A 13233-nucleotide genomic window follows, 5' to 3' on the forward strand; every position below is an offset into this window, starting at 1 on the left:
CGCTTGCCGTCCATTCAGAGCATAGAAATGCATTTCTAGATCAGATCCACAGAAAACAGCCAGGAAGTGATTTGGGACTCCATTATTGTTTACGGGCGGTGGAAATTTTAGAGCAGCGTTACGGGAGATGTTTTTACTGTACACGGCGGCGCAACCAGTTATCAGCTTACAGTCATCAAGGATAAGTAAATTAACGAGTGTTCGTATTGGCAACGAGCTTTAGGGTCAAAATTGGGGCGAACGGGAACGTCCGAAGCAGTAAAAGAGTTAATTCTTTATCGAAATTATTGGAGCGACAATTAACCGTCAAGTCAAATAATTTACCTTCCTGAGTATTTAAAGGTGAAATTAAAATTGAATGTGGGTCGGTGTGTGTGTGTGTGTGTGTGTGTGTGTGTGTGTGTGTGTGTGTGTGTGTGTGTGCGTGTGTGTGTGTGTGTGTGTGTGTCTCTCAGAGGGTAACCCAGGGGTCCAGTGGAACAGGTTTATATTAAACTCTCTCTCTCTCAGAGGGTAACCCGGGGGTCCAGTGTCTCCTGTAGGAACAGGTTTATATTAAACTCTCTCTCTCTCTCAGAGGGTAACCCAGGGGTCCAGTGTCTCTCTGTAGGAACAGGTTTATATTAAACTCTCCCTCACATTCAGAGGGTAACCCAGGGGTCCAGTGGAACAGGTTTATATTAAACTCTCTCTCTCATTTAGAGGGTAACCCGGGGGTCCAGTGTCTCCTGTAGGAACAGGTTTATATTAAACTCTCTCTCTCTCATTTAGAGGGTAATCCAGGGGTCCAGTGTCTCCTGTAGGAACAGGTTTATATTAAACTCTCTCTCTCATTTAGAGGGTAATCCAGGGGTCCAGTGTCTCCTCTGTAGGAACAGGTTTATATTAAACTCTCTCTCTCTCTCAGAGGGTAACCCAGGGGTCCAGTGTCTCCTGTAGGAACAGGTTTATATTAAACTCTCTCTCTCTCAGAGGGTCACCCAGGGGTCCAGTGTCTCCTCTGTAGGAACAGGTTTATATTAAACTCTCTCTCTCTCTCAGAGGGTAACCCGGGGGTCCAGTGTCTCCTCTGTAGGAACAGGTTTATATTAAACTCTCTCTCTCTCTCAGAGGGTAACCCAGGGGTCCAGTGTCTCCTCTGTAGGAACAGGTTTATATTAAACTCTCTCTCTCTTAGAGGGTAATCCAGGGGTCCAGTGTCTCCTCTGTAGGAACAGGTTTATATTAAACTCTCTCTCTCTCAGAGGGTCACCCAGGGGTCCAGTGTCTCCTCTGTAGGAACAGGTTTATATTAAACTCTCTCTCTCTCATTCAGAGGGTAATCCAGGGGTCCAGTGTCTCCTCTGTAGGAACAGGTTTATATTAAACTCTCTCTCTCATTCAGAGGGTCACCCAGGGGTCCAGTGTCTCCTCTGTAGGAACAGGTTTATATTAAACTCTCTCTCTCTCATTCAGAGGGTAATCCAGGGGTCCAGTGTCTCCTCTGTAGGAACAGGTTTATATTAAACTCTCCCTCACATTCAGAGGGTAACCCGGGGGTCCAGTGTTTCCTGTAGGAACAGGTTTATATTAAACTCTCTCTCTCTCTCTCTCACTCAGAGGGTAACCCAGGGGTCCAGTGGAACAGGTTTATATTAAACTCTCTCTCTCACTCAGAGGGTAACCCAGGGGTCCAGTGGAACAGGTTTATATTAAACTCTCTCTCTCACTCAGAGGGTAACCCAGGGGTCCAGTGGAACAGGTTTATATTAAACTCTCTCTCTCACTCAGAGGGTAACCCAGGGGTCCAGTGGAACAGGTTTATATTAAACTCTCTCTCTCTCATTCAGAGGGTAACCCGGGGGTCCAGTGTCTCCTGTGTGGTAACAGGTTTATATTAAACTCTCTCTCTCTCATTCAGAGGGTAACCCGGGGGTCCAGTGTCTCCTCTGTGGGAACAGGTTTATATTAAACTCTCTCTCTCTCTCTCTCTCTCTCTCTCATTCAGAGGGTAACCCGGGGGTCCAGTGTCTTCTCTGTGGGAACAGGTTTATATTAAACTCTCTCTCTCTCTCTCACTCAGAGGGTAACCCAGGGGTCCAGTGGAACAGGTTTATATTAAACTCTCTCTCTCTCATTTAGAGGGTAATCCAGGGGTCCAGTGTCTCCTCTGTGGGAACAGGTTTATATTAAACTCTCTCTCTCTCATTTAGAGGGTAACCCAGGGGTCCAGTGGAACAGGTTTATATTAAACTCTCTCTCTCATTCAGAGGGTAACCCGGGGGTCCAGTGTCTCTCTGTAGGAACAGGTTTATATTAAACTCTCTCTCTCTCTCTCACTCAGAGGGTAACCCAGGGGTCCAGTGGAACAGGTTTATATTAAACTCTCTCTCTCTCATTCAGAGGGTAACCCGGGGGTCCAGTGGAACAGGTTTATATTAAACTCTCTCTCTCATTCAGAGGGTAACCCGGGGGTCCAGTGTCTCCTCTGTGGGAACAGGTTTATATTAAACTCTCTCTCTCTCTCTCTCTCATTCAGAGGGTAACCCGGGGGTCCAGTGTCTCCTCTGTGGGAACAGGTTTATATTAAACTCTCTCTCTCTCTCTCTCTCATTCAGAGGGTAACCCGGGGGTCCAGTGTCTTCTCTGTGGGAACAGGTTTATATTAAACTCTCTCTCTCTCTCTCTCTCTCTCTCTCATTCAGAGGGTAACCCGGGGGTCCAGTGTCTTCTCTGTGGGAACAGGTTTATATTAAACTCTCTCTCTCTCTCTCTCTCTCTCTCTCATTCAGAGGGTAACCCGGGGGTCCAGTGTCTTCTCTGTGGGAACAGGTTTATATTAAACTCTCTCTCTCTCTCTCTCTCTCTCTCTCTCATTCAGAGGGTAACCCGGGGGTCCAGTGTCTTCTCTGTGGGAACAGGTTTATATTAAACTCTCTCTCTCTCTCTCTCTCTCTCTCTCTCTCTCTCATTCAGAGGGTAACCCGGGGGTCCAGTGTCTGCTCTGTGGAAACAGGTTTATATTAAACTCTCTCTCTCTCTCTCTCTCTCTCATTCAGAGGGTAACCCGGGGGTCCAGTGTCTGCTCTGTGGGAACAGGTTTATATTAAACTCTCTCTCTCTCTCTCTCAGAGGGTAACCCGGGGGTCCAGTGTCTCCTGTGTGGGAACAGGTTTATATTAAACTCTCTCTCTCATTTAGAGGGTAATCCAGGGGTCCAGTGTCTCCTCTGTAGGAACAGGTTTATATTAAACTCTCTCTCTCTCAGAGGGTAATCCAGGGGTCCAGTGTCTCCTCTGTGGGAACAGGTTTATATTAAACTCTCTCTCTCTCTTAGAGGGTCACCCGGGGGTCCAGTGTCTCCTCTGTGGGAACAGGTTTATATTAAACTCTCTCTCTCTCATTCAGAGGGTAACCCGGGGGTCCAGTGTCTTCTCTGTGGGAACAGGTTTATATTAAACTCTCTCTCTCTCTCTCTCTCTCTCTCTCTCTCATTCAGAGGGTCACCTGGGGGTCCAGTGTCTCCTCTGTAGGAACAGGTTTATATTAAACTCTCTCTCTCTCTCAGAGGGTCACCCGGGGGTCCAGTGTCTCCTCTGTGGGAACAGGTTTATATTAAACTCTCTCTCTCTCTCAGAGGGTCACCCGGGGGTCCAGTGTCTCCTCTGTGGGAACAGGTTTATATTAAACTCTCTCTCTCTCTCAGAGGGTCACCCGGGGGTCCAGTGTCTCCTCTGTGGGAACAGGTTTATATTAAACTCTCTCTCTTTCTCTCTCTCTCTCAGAGGGTCACCCGGGGGTCCAGTGTCTCCTCTGTGGGAACAGGTTTGTCAGTGTGAAGAACATGATGAAGCACCAGGAGAAAGCTCACGCTGACGACCTCCGACACCACAAGGAGAGAGCCCAGGCTGGTGAGACCTTTGACCTCTGACCTCTTAACCCCTAACCCCTGACCCCGAGACACCACAAGGAGAGACGTTTTTGAACAAGCGATTAAAACATTTTTTGGGGAAAAAACGTAAGTTTTTTTTTTTTTTTGACTCATACTTTTTGAGTCGCGGTGAGCATGAGTCGATTTTCGTCGCCATGGGAACCAAAGAGTTCAGTAAAAGGCGGCCGTGTTTTTTCAATAACCTTTTTCTTTTATTTTTAATAATTCTTTGGGAAAATGGAAAACATTAAATACAATAATATTTTATTGAAAATAAATGAAAAAAGTTATTGAAAAAACACGGTCTGCTCACGTATTAGGAGGGTATTATGAGTCACCAGAAAAAATAATGTGTGTTTTTAATGAATCTATCATGGTTAAAATGGAGTTTGAAGTTACAATGGGTGTGTATGTGGAGAGGGCCTGGGCGTGTTGGAGCCGGTAACATTTACATCAAATATCTAAATACTGAATGAAGCAAATTAAAAACTGTTCAGGGTGTTCATACAAGCCTGATTAGACCTAAAAGTTTTTTTGAAAGTGTAATATCCCTTTAATGGTAGCAATAAATATGTTAAAGTCCTAATAAGTGTGTGTGTGTGTGTGTGTGTGTGTGTGTGTGTGTGTGTGTGTGTGTGTGTGTGTGTGTGTGTGTGTGTGTGTGTGTGTGTGTGTGTGTGTGTGTGTGTGTGTGTGTGTGTGTGTGTGTGTGTTCCTCAGTGTTCCTGTTAGCCTCCACTCCGGTCCTGGTCCAGAAGAAGCAGCAGGAGGAGGTCCTGATCTCTGAGCCCCACAACCCCAACCCGGCCACGCCCACTGCCACGCCCAGCCAATCCAAGGCCGAGGCCACGCCCATGGCCATCAGCAGCGACCAATCGGACCACACCATCCGGGTCAGTGTCCGTATCAGTCGACTTGGAAAACTATGAGCGAAAAATGTCTGCCGACTACCCTTTTTTCACTGACGAAAACAAAACCAGTAAGACTCCCTAAATCTGGAGATAAGCAACCGCCAGGGCGCATGTAAAAATCGTCCTGATGGTGGCGCTAATTGTGACAGGTCCATGTTGATGACATGACTGTAGACATACTGTGTACCGATTTGCGTTATTTTTAGGGCAACATTTGTAGGAGCAGTGTCCAAAGATGTGTTCGGCCGCATGGTGGCGCTAGAATAGGGGCATGTGAGAAATTGGAAGTTGTGGTTTGGCAGGCAAGGAGTGTGTGTGCAAAGTTTGGCATGGATCGGGGCAACGGTTGCGGAGATATGAGCAGGGCAAAAGTGTGACGTGTGACTGACAGACTGACTGACTGACAGACAGACTGACTGACAGACGGTGAAGGTTTTGATAGTAACTGCGACCTGACGGTCACAATAAAAACGGAATAAAATCTAAAGCTAAGTTTTCATTCAAGTACAAACTGACTAAAGGGCTTTGCAGACGGGTACGATTTTTCGCATGGAAAAAACCGACAATTTCATTTTTATAAAGAAAATGATTCTCTATGACCTCAGGCACACCGGCTCAGAATTTGCCGTGCGGCAGGTGGCTGCAGCTGTGTGTTTTTTCCTTTTATGAATCCTTTTCGGATCCGTAGTGTGGATTCCACACAGCCTTGCACACCAAATCCATCCATCCATCCATCTTCAACCGCTTATCCGGAATCTGGTCGCGGGGGTAACAGTTCCAGCTGAGACCTCCAGATTTCCTTATCCTGAGCAACTTCCTCCACTCCCTCAGGGAGTATAACGAGGCGTTCCCACTTCCCAGGCCAGTTTGGAGATATAATCCCTCCATCTGGTCTTTGGTCTGCCACGGGGTCTCCTCCCAGTGGGACGTGCATCGAGGACCTTCCTAGGAAGGCGCTCGGGGGGCATCCGTACTAGATGCCTGAACCACCTAAGCTGACTCTTTTTTTTTAATATAATTTCTTTATTGCTTTTTGACATAAATACAATAAGCAGTTGTAATTTATAGGGTGTCAATAAGTTTTTTTTTCTTTTTTTTCCCCCTGTGCACTTTCAACATACCATATACAACATACAACATATTACAAAGCTGACTCTTTTCCGCGTTTTAATCATGCAGCAAACGGAAAAAAACACATAAAAACTGAACTAAAATGTGAAGGAGGGACTAGTGGAGAAGAGATCCAGTAGAACTAAAAGACGAGTCATTTCATGTTTGGGTTGCGCTCGGGTGTTGTGCTCTGAAAATAGCTGCGTAGATCGTAGATTGTGAGCTTGTAGATCGGCTATTTTCAGCATGCAACCAAGTGTAAAATCAGGCATTACGATGCCATCAAGGCACCGCCAAAATACATTTGAGGTTGACAAAATCAACTGTACATTTCAGTCGACTATAATCTTATGATATGTAGTAAAACTATGAAACTAATGACATTTCGTTCAAAAGACTCCAGGTATGGCTCGGTGTTGATTTCGTCGACTAAAATTATGACGAAAAATGATTGTTGACAGCTTTTTTTTCACTGCCGAAAAAAACTAAGCTGTGATGACTAAAACTAAGACTAAATATATTGACAATTTCGTCAACAAAATAAAAACTAGACTAAAACGTTGGGGAGGGACTGGTGGAGAAGAGAGTCATTGTATGTTTGGTTGCTCTCAGGTGTTGCGTGCTGAAAATAGCAGATCTACAAGCTCACAACGCGTCGCGCTGCGACATGTTGTGAGCTTGTAGATCGGCTATTATCAGCACGCAACCAAAGTGTAAAATCAGTCATTACGATGCCATCAAGGCCTGCCAAAATACATTTCAGTTGACTAAGGGTTATAGAACATGGAGTTGCCGAATCTTTATACTTTTTACACCTCCAATGGCTGGTTTTAAAATTTGTTTCCGAAATGCAAATGCAACAAGTGTGGACAGCTTCTCTCTGTGTACACTTTCAGAACACAACGATATGCACGCATTACTCCGCCCCCTCACCCCACAACAGCAGATAACCACGCCTACATTTTAGAAAACTTTTCATGTTCTGAAATCCATGAAACAAATAAAGAGGCAGGGTTTCTGGCTCCTTTAATGTGCATTAAGAGGCTTTCTGGAAACGCAGCTTATGACTCAAACTAAATCAAAAACAACACAGTAATGACTCAAACTAAATCAAAAACAACACAGTAATGACTCAAACTAAATCAAAAACAACACAGTAATGACTCAAACTAAATAAAAAACAACACAGTAATGACTCAGACTAAATCAAAAACAACACAGTAATGACTCAGACTAAATCAAAAACAACACAGTAATGACTCAAACTAAATCAAAAACAACACAGTAATGACTCAGACTAAATCAAAAACAACACAGTAATGACTCAAACTAAATCAAAAACAACACAGTAATGATTCAGACTAAATCAAAAACAACACAGTAATGACTCAGACTAAATCAAAAACAACACAGTAATGACTCAAACTAAATCAAAAACAACACAGTAATGACTCAAACTAAATCAAAAACAACACAGTAATGACTCAAACTAAATCAAAAACAACACAGTAATGACTCAAACTAAATCAAAAACAACACAGTAATGACTCAGACTAAATCAAAAACAACACAGTAATGACTCAGACTAAATCAAAAACAACACAGTAATGACTCAAACTAAATCAAAAACAACACAGTAATGATTCAGACTAAATCAAAAACAACACAGTAATGACTCAGACTAAATCAAAAACAACACAGTAATGACTCAAACTAAATCAAAAACAACACAGTAATGACTCAAACTAAATCAAAAACAACACAGTAATGACTCAGACTAAATCAAAAACAACACAGTAATGACTCAGACTAAATCAAAAACAACACAGTAATGACTCAAACTAAATCAAAAACAACACAGTAATGACTCAAACTAAATCAAAAACAACACAGTAATGACTCAGACTAAATCAAAAACAACACAGTAATGACTCAGACTAAATCAAAAACAACACAGTAATGACTCAAACTAAATCAAAAACAACACAGTAATGACTCAGACTAAATCAAAAACAACACAGTAATGACTCAAACTAAATAAAAAACAACACAGTAATGATTCAGACTAAATCAAAAACAACACAGTAATGACTCAGACTAAATCAAAAACAACACAGTAATGACTCAAACTAAATCAAAAACAACACAGTAATGACTCAAACTAAATCAAAAACAACACAGTAATGACTCAGACTAAATCAAAAACAACACAGTAATGACTCAGACTAAATCAAAAACAACACAGTAATGACTCAAACTAAATCAAAAACAACACAGTAATGACTCAAGACTAAATCAAAAACAACACAGTAATGACTCAAGACTAAATCAAAAACAACACAGTAATGACTCAAGACTAAATCAAAAACAACACAGTAATGACTCAGACTAAATCAAAAACAACACAGTAATGACTCAAACTAAATCAAAAACAACACAGTAATGACTCAGACTAAATCAAAAACAACACAGTAATGACTCAGACTAAATCAAAAACAACACAGTAATGACTCAGACTAAATCAAAAACAACACAGTAATGACTCAGACTAAATCAAAAACAACACAGTAATGACTCAAACTAAATCAAAAACAACACAGTAATGACTCAGACTAAATCAAAAACAACACAGTAATGACTCAGACTAAATCAAAAACAACACAGTAATGACTCAGACTAAATCAAAAACAACACAGTAATGACTCAGACTAAATCAAAAACAACACAGTAATGACTCAGACTAAATCAAAAACAACACAGTAATGACTCAAACTAAATCAAAAACAACACAGTAATGACTCAGACTAAATCAAAAACAACACAGTAATGACTCAGACTAAATCAAAAACAACACAGTAATGACTCAAACTAAATCAAAAACAACACAGTAATGACTCAAACTAAATCAAAAACAACACAGTAATGACTCAGACTAAATCAAAAACAACACAGTAATGACTCAGACTAAATCAAAAACAACACAGTAATGACTCAAACTAAATCAAAAACAACACAGTAATGACTCAGACTAAATCAAAAACAACACAGTAATGACTCAAACTAAATCAAAAACAACACAGTAATGATTCAGACTAAATCAAAAACAACACAGTAATGACTCAGACTAAATCAAAAACAACACAGTAATGACTCAAACTAAATCAAAAACAACACAGTAATGACTCAAACTAAATCAAAAACAACACAGTAATGACTCAGACTAAATCAAAAACAACACAGTAATGACTCAGACTAAATCAAAAACAACACAGTAATGACTCAAACTAAATCAAAAACAACACAGTAATGACTCAAGACTAAATCAAAAACAACACAGTAATGACTCAAGACTAAATCAAAAACAACACAGTAATGACTCAGACTAAATCAAAAACAACACAGTAATGACTCAAACTAAATCAAAAACAACACAGTAATGACTCAGACTAAATCAAAAACAACACAGTAATGACTCAGACTAAATCAAAAACAACACAGTAATGACTCAGACTAAATCAAAAACAACACAGTAATGACTCAGACTAAATCAAAAACAACACAGTAATGACTCAGACTAAATCCAACATCTCGGGTGAAACCCGTCTCTCCGCTCCGCAGGTCTTTAAGACGGAGCCGTCGGTCACGGCCATCACGACGGGCGACGGCGAGCCGACCGCGGTCACCTTCGAGACGTCGACGGGGGAGGCCACCGCCACCATCTCCCAGGAGACCCTGCACGCCCTGGTGGAACACCTGAGACCCTCGGAGACCCCCGCACAGAGCATACAGCAGGTGATGTCCTAATTATAATCTGTTTAGAACGGGTACACATTATTGTGTATCATTGTTTTATGCTTTAAAGGACCAGGTCACCTCTGGGACAACCAGATCTTATTTTATTGTTGTGTGGGACACGATCAACACAATCCTGAGTTATTTTTTGTGTTCAATCTGTGTTTTTAGATATGTTAGTATTTCAGCATGCTACAACTGGTCATATGATGCATTTTGCATCATATGACCAGTTGTAGCATGCTGAAATCGGCTGAAATACTAAAATATCTAAAAACACAGATTGAACACAAAAAATAACTCTTTTTTGTGTTGATCGTGTCCCACACAACAATAAAATAAGATCTGGTTGTCCCAGAGGTGACCTGGTCCTTTAACTATCGAAAAATAGCAGATATACAAGCTCACAGTGCGGCACCGAGTGCCACGCTGCGTGCTTGTAGATCTGCTATTTTTGAAAGAGTCATGAAAATTGTGTGCATACAGTATGTATTTTCAAAGTTTGTAACTCAAATTTTGCTTCTGGGGGGGGGGGGGGGCAACTTGATTTGGCCGCTGTGGGGACCCCGAAGGTCGCCGACTCGGGCGCCCTAGCTAAATCATTACGGTACTTTGAATTGCCTTGATTGCGACCGTAGCGAGCAGGTTTACTATGAGAACCGTCACAGCTTGACCGTATGTATACATGTATACGTGTAACGCCTCCCCTGACACATCACTGTGACATCACAGGTGACATAGCAGTGATGTCAGATACTCAGAGGAGAGATCTCCATATATGGGCACAAAAGGGATTAGTGATGTCATACTCAGAGGAGGATCTCCATATATGGGCATTAAAGGGGTTCTGTTAGGGATCTCCATATATGGGCATAAACGGGATCGTTTCCCAGGTGATGCCCTGTTAGGAGAACCCCACTAACAGAATCCATATATGGGCATAACAGGGATCGTATCCCAGGTGATGCCCTGTTAGGAGAACCACACTAACAGAATCCATATATGGGCATAACAGGGATCGTATCCCAGGTGATGCCCTGTTAGGAGAACCACACTAACAGAATCCATTTATGGACATAACAGGGATCGTATCCCAGGTGATGCCCTGTTAGGAGAACCCCACTAACAGAATCCATATATGGGCGAGAGAGATGGCGCGACCTCGCCCTTAGGTGTCTTACTGTTGTACTAAAGCAGGGGTTCCCAAACCTTTTTGGCTTGGGGGTACTGGAAAAGTTTTGGAATTGATCAAGGGTCCTGGAAGGTCCTGGAAAAAAAATAGCTATGCATTGTCTTTGGTTATTGATTGTGTTAATATACCTCTGAAATGACATATTAAACATTGGCCAAATTGTCTCATATTAGAGGCAGAAATTGTGAAAATAACAGATCTACATTCTCACAACGCCTCGCAACGCTGTATACTGCTATTTTCACAATAGAAACGTGTTATACAAAATTCCTCATCTCTTAGTGCTCGTCAGGGTGGGGGGGTCCCCAGTTAACACATGATTATTTTGTGGGTCACGGCCTGAAAAGGTTGAGAACCACTGGCATACACTACCTGTCGCTATGGAGCTGAATTATTGTTATATAGTCCTGGAAATTGGGTTAAATATTTAGGAAAGGTTTTGGAAATTAATAGTTAAAAATGTGTGGGAACCCCTGATGTAAAGCACTGTGAATGGCCTTGATAAAGTCTCCTCTCCTCTCCTCTCCAGATCGTCCTGAGACCCTCGTCTCCTGCTCAGAACATCCAGCAGATCATCGTCATCAGGACCGTAGACGACACCATGACCGTGACCAGCCAGCCTCAGCAATGATGATGATGATGATGATGATGATGATTTATACCATTAATTTAAGACCGGCAATTATTTTATACTTTAGCTATTGAAAAATGGCAGATCTTCAAGGCATTTGGCTAATAGCCCTCCTCCTAGTTGTTAAAGGGGTATTTCACCTCCGTAGAACAGTTTAATTTAAAGGCTTCATGACATTGTTGTCTTATGCTTAAACTTCTTTGCCTTTTTTTTTTACTATTTTGAAAAACATTTTAAAATACTTCAAATGCTGATCTACATCTGCACGTTCTGAGCTTGCAGATCAGCTATTTGAAATATTTCAAAATGTTTTTCAAAATGGTAAAAAAAAAAGGCAAAGAAGTTTATGCATAAGGCATGGGTCAAAATAGAGTCCTAAAAGTCTTATTTGTGGTTCTTCTAACGTGTATTAAAAGGTTTTAACTGACAAATCCACTCCAGTGAGCCATGGCAGGTTTTTTTTGAGCGGTGGTCACACCGTCTCCTATACGTGGCTGTGTGTGTGGGTATGCGTGTCTGTCTGTATGTAGCCTGCAATACCTTTTCTGACCACACATGTTAGGGGAGGGGCGCTGTTGTTCAGGCCAGGCACACTCACACTCACATTCACACACACACACGCACGCACGCACGCACACACGTAGCCTCCACCGCTCAGTTCACACAAGTGTGATTTTTTTCCCCCTCTCTCTCTCTTCTGGTTGTTGGCGTTTCAGTTGTAAAAATATATATAAAAAATACAAAAACTAAAATTGCGAGCCTTTATTTCATGTCATGAAATAAAACGTAACCGTGATGCGATGGACCAGAGCTAGAGGGAGTTCAGACTGCTCCAGTCCGTACTGAATAACCGCTAGCTTACGTAACGTCTTCAGACTAGGACTCAGGTCTAAGATGGACAGGTTGTGGTCTCTTCCAAAGAGGAGGATACCATCTCCCACCGTGCAGCAGCAGCACACACCGTACCCTTGGTCTCAACCTCCTCCCAGGAGATTGAATATCCACATATCGTTGAGTTCCTGCTCGTTGTCCCACGATAAGCCACCATAAATGTAGTTTTAGTTTTTAGTTTATTTCTTTTTTCCATGTAAAAGAAACATTGAATTTCATAAACACTTCATAAACACATCTCATATACCTTTCCTTTACGTCTATGTAGGATAAGCCAAGCTACCCCCTATTTTTTTGTAATTTATTTGTTGTCTATTGCATACTCAATTGTAATTCATTCATTGCTATTCCAGTTCATAAGGTTAAAAACAGTTTACAGAGTTAAAATAGTTAAAAAGATAAAAAGGTCATGCATAAGTGTATTTTATCTTGTCATTGTTCTATGTAATGTATCTGTCATTTAAAACTAGAATAGTAGATGTGTTTTATCCCTGCCAAGACATACAGAGCAATAGCTCTTTTGCGCCACTAGGGGGCAAACACACTCCAGTGAGTGCAACAGGTTTCTGTCAAGTCAGTGAAGGAGGCTTACTTCCTGTCATTGTGTAAGCAGAGTGCAGACTGGGCAGAAGTAAAATGTGTCTGTCTCACTCATATTGTGTTTGTTTAACTGTCTTTGCAGTAAACTGAGCATGAACCACACCGACATGGACTCATTGTTTCATTGAAGTGTGCAACATCTACCCTAAAGTTGTTTTTAAAACATGTAAAACATCATTAGTATAAAAATTATTCA

At 41.7% G+C, this 13233-nt stretch overlaps 1 protein-coding gene across 1 annotated transcript in view; it reads left to right on the forward strand.

Moving 5' to 3' along the window:
* mynn (myoneurin) overlaps positions 1-12715 on the forward strand; it is a 51444-nt gene extending 38729 nt beyond the window's left edge. Inside the window, exons 15-18 of the mRNA XM_080752394.1 lie at positions 3765-3890; positions 4631-4803; positions 9550-9723; positions 11445-12715. Coding sequence (XP_080608520.1) covers positions 3765-3890; positions 4631-4803; positions 9550-9723; positions 11445-11546 — 575 coding nt within the window. The 3' untranslated portion in view covers positions 11547-12715. The remainder of the gene's footprint in view (positions 1-3764; positions 3891-4630; positions 4804-9549; positions 9724-11444) is intronic.
* Positions 12716-13233: the final 518 nt, after the last annotated feature.

The sequence above is a fragment of the Nannobrachium achirus genome (assembly GCF_963921795.1).
Source record: "Nannobrachium achirus genome assembly, chromosome: 21".
Lineage (NCBI taxonomy): Eukaryota > Metazoa > Chordata > Actinopteri > Myctophiformes > Myctophidae > Nannobrachium > Nannobrachium achirus.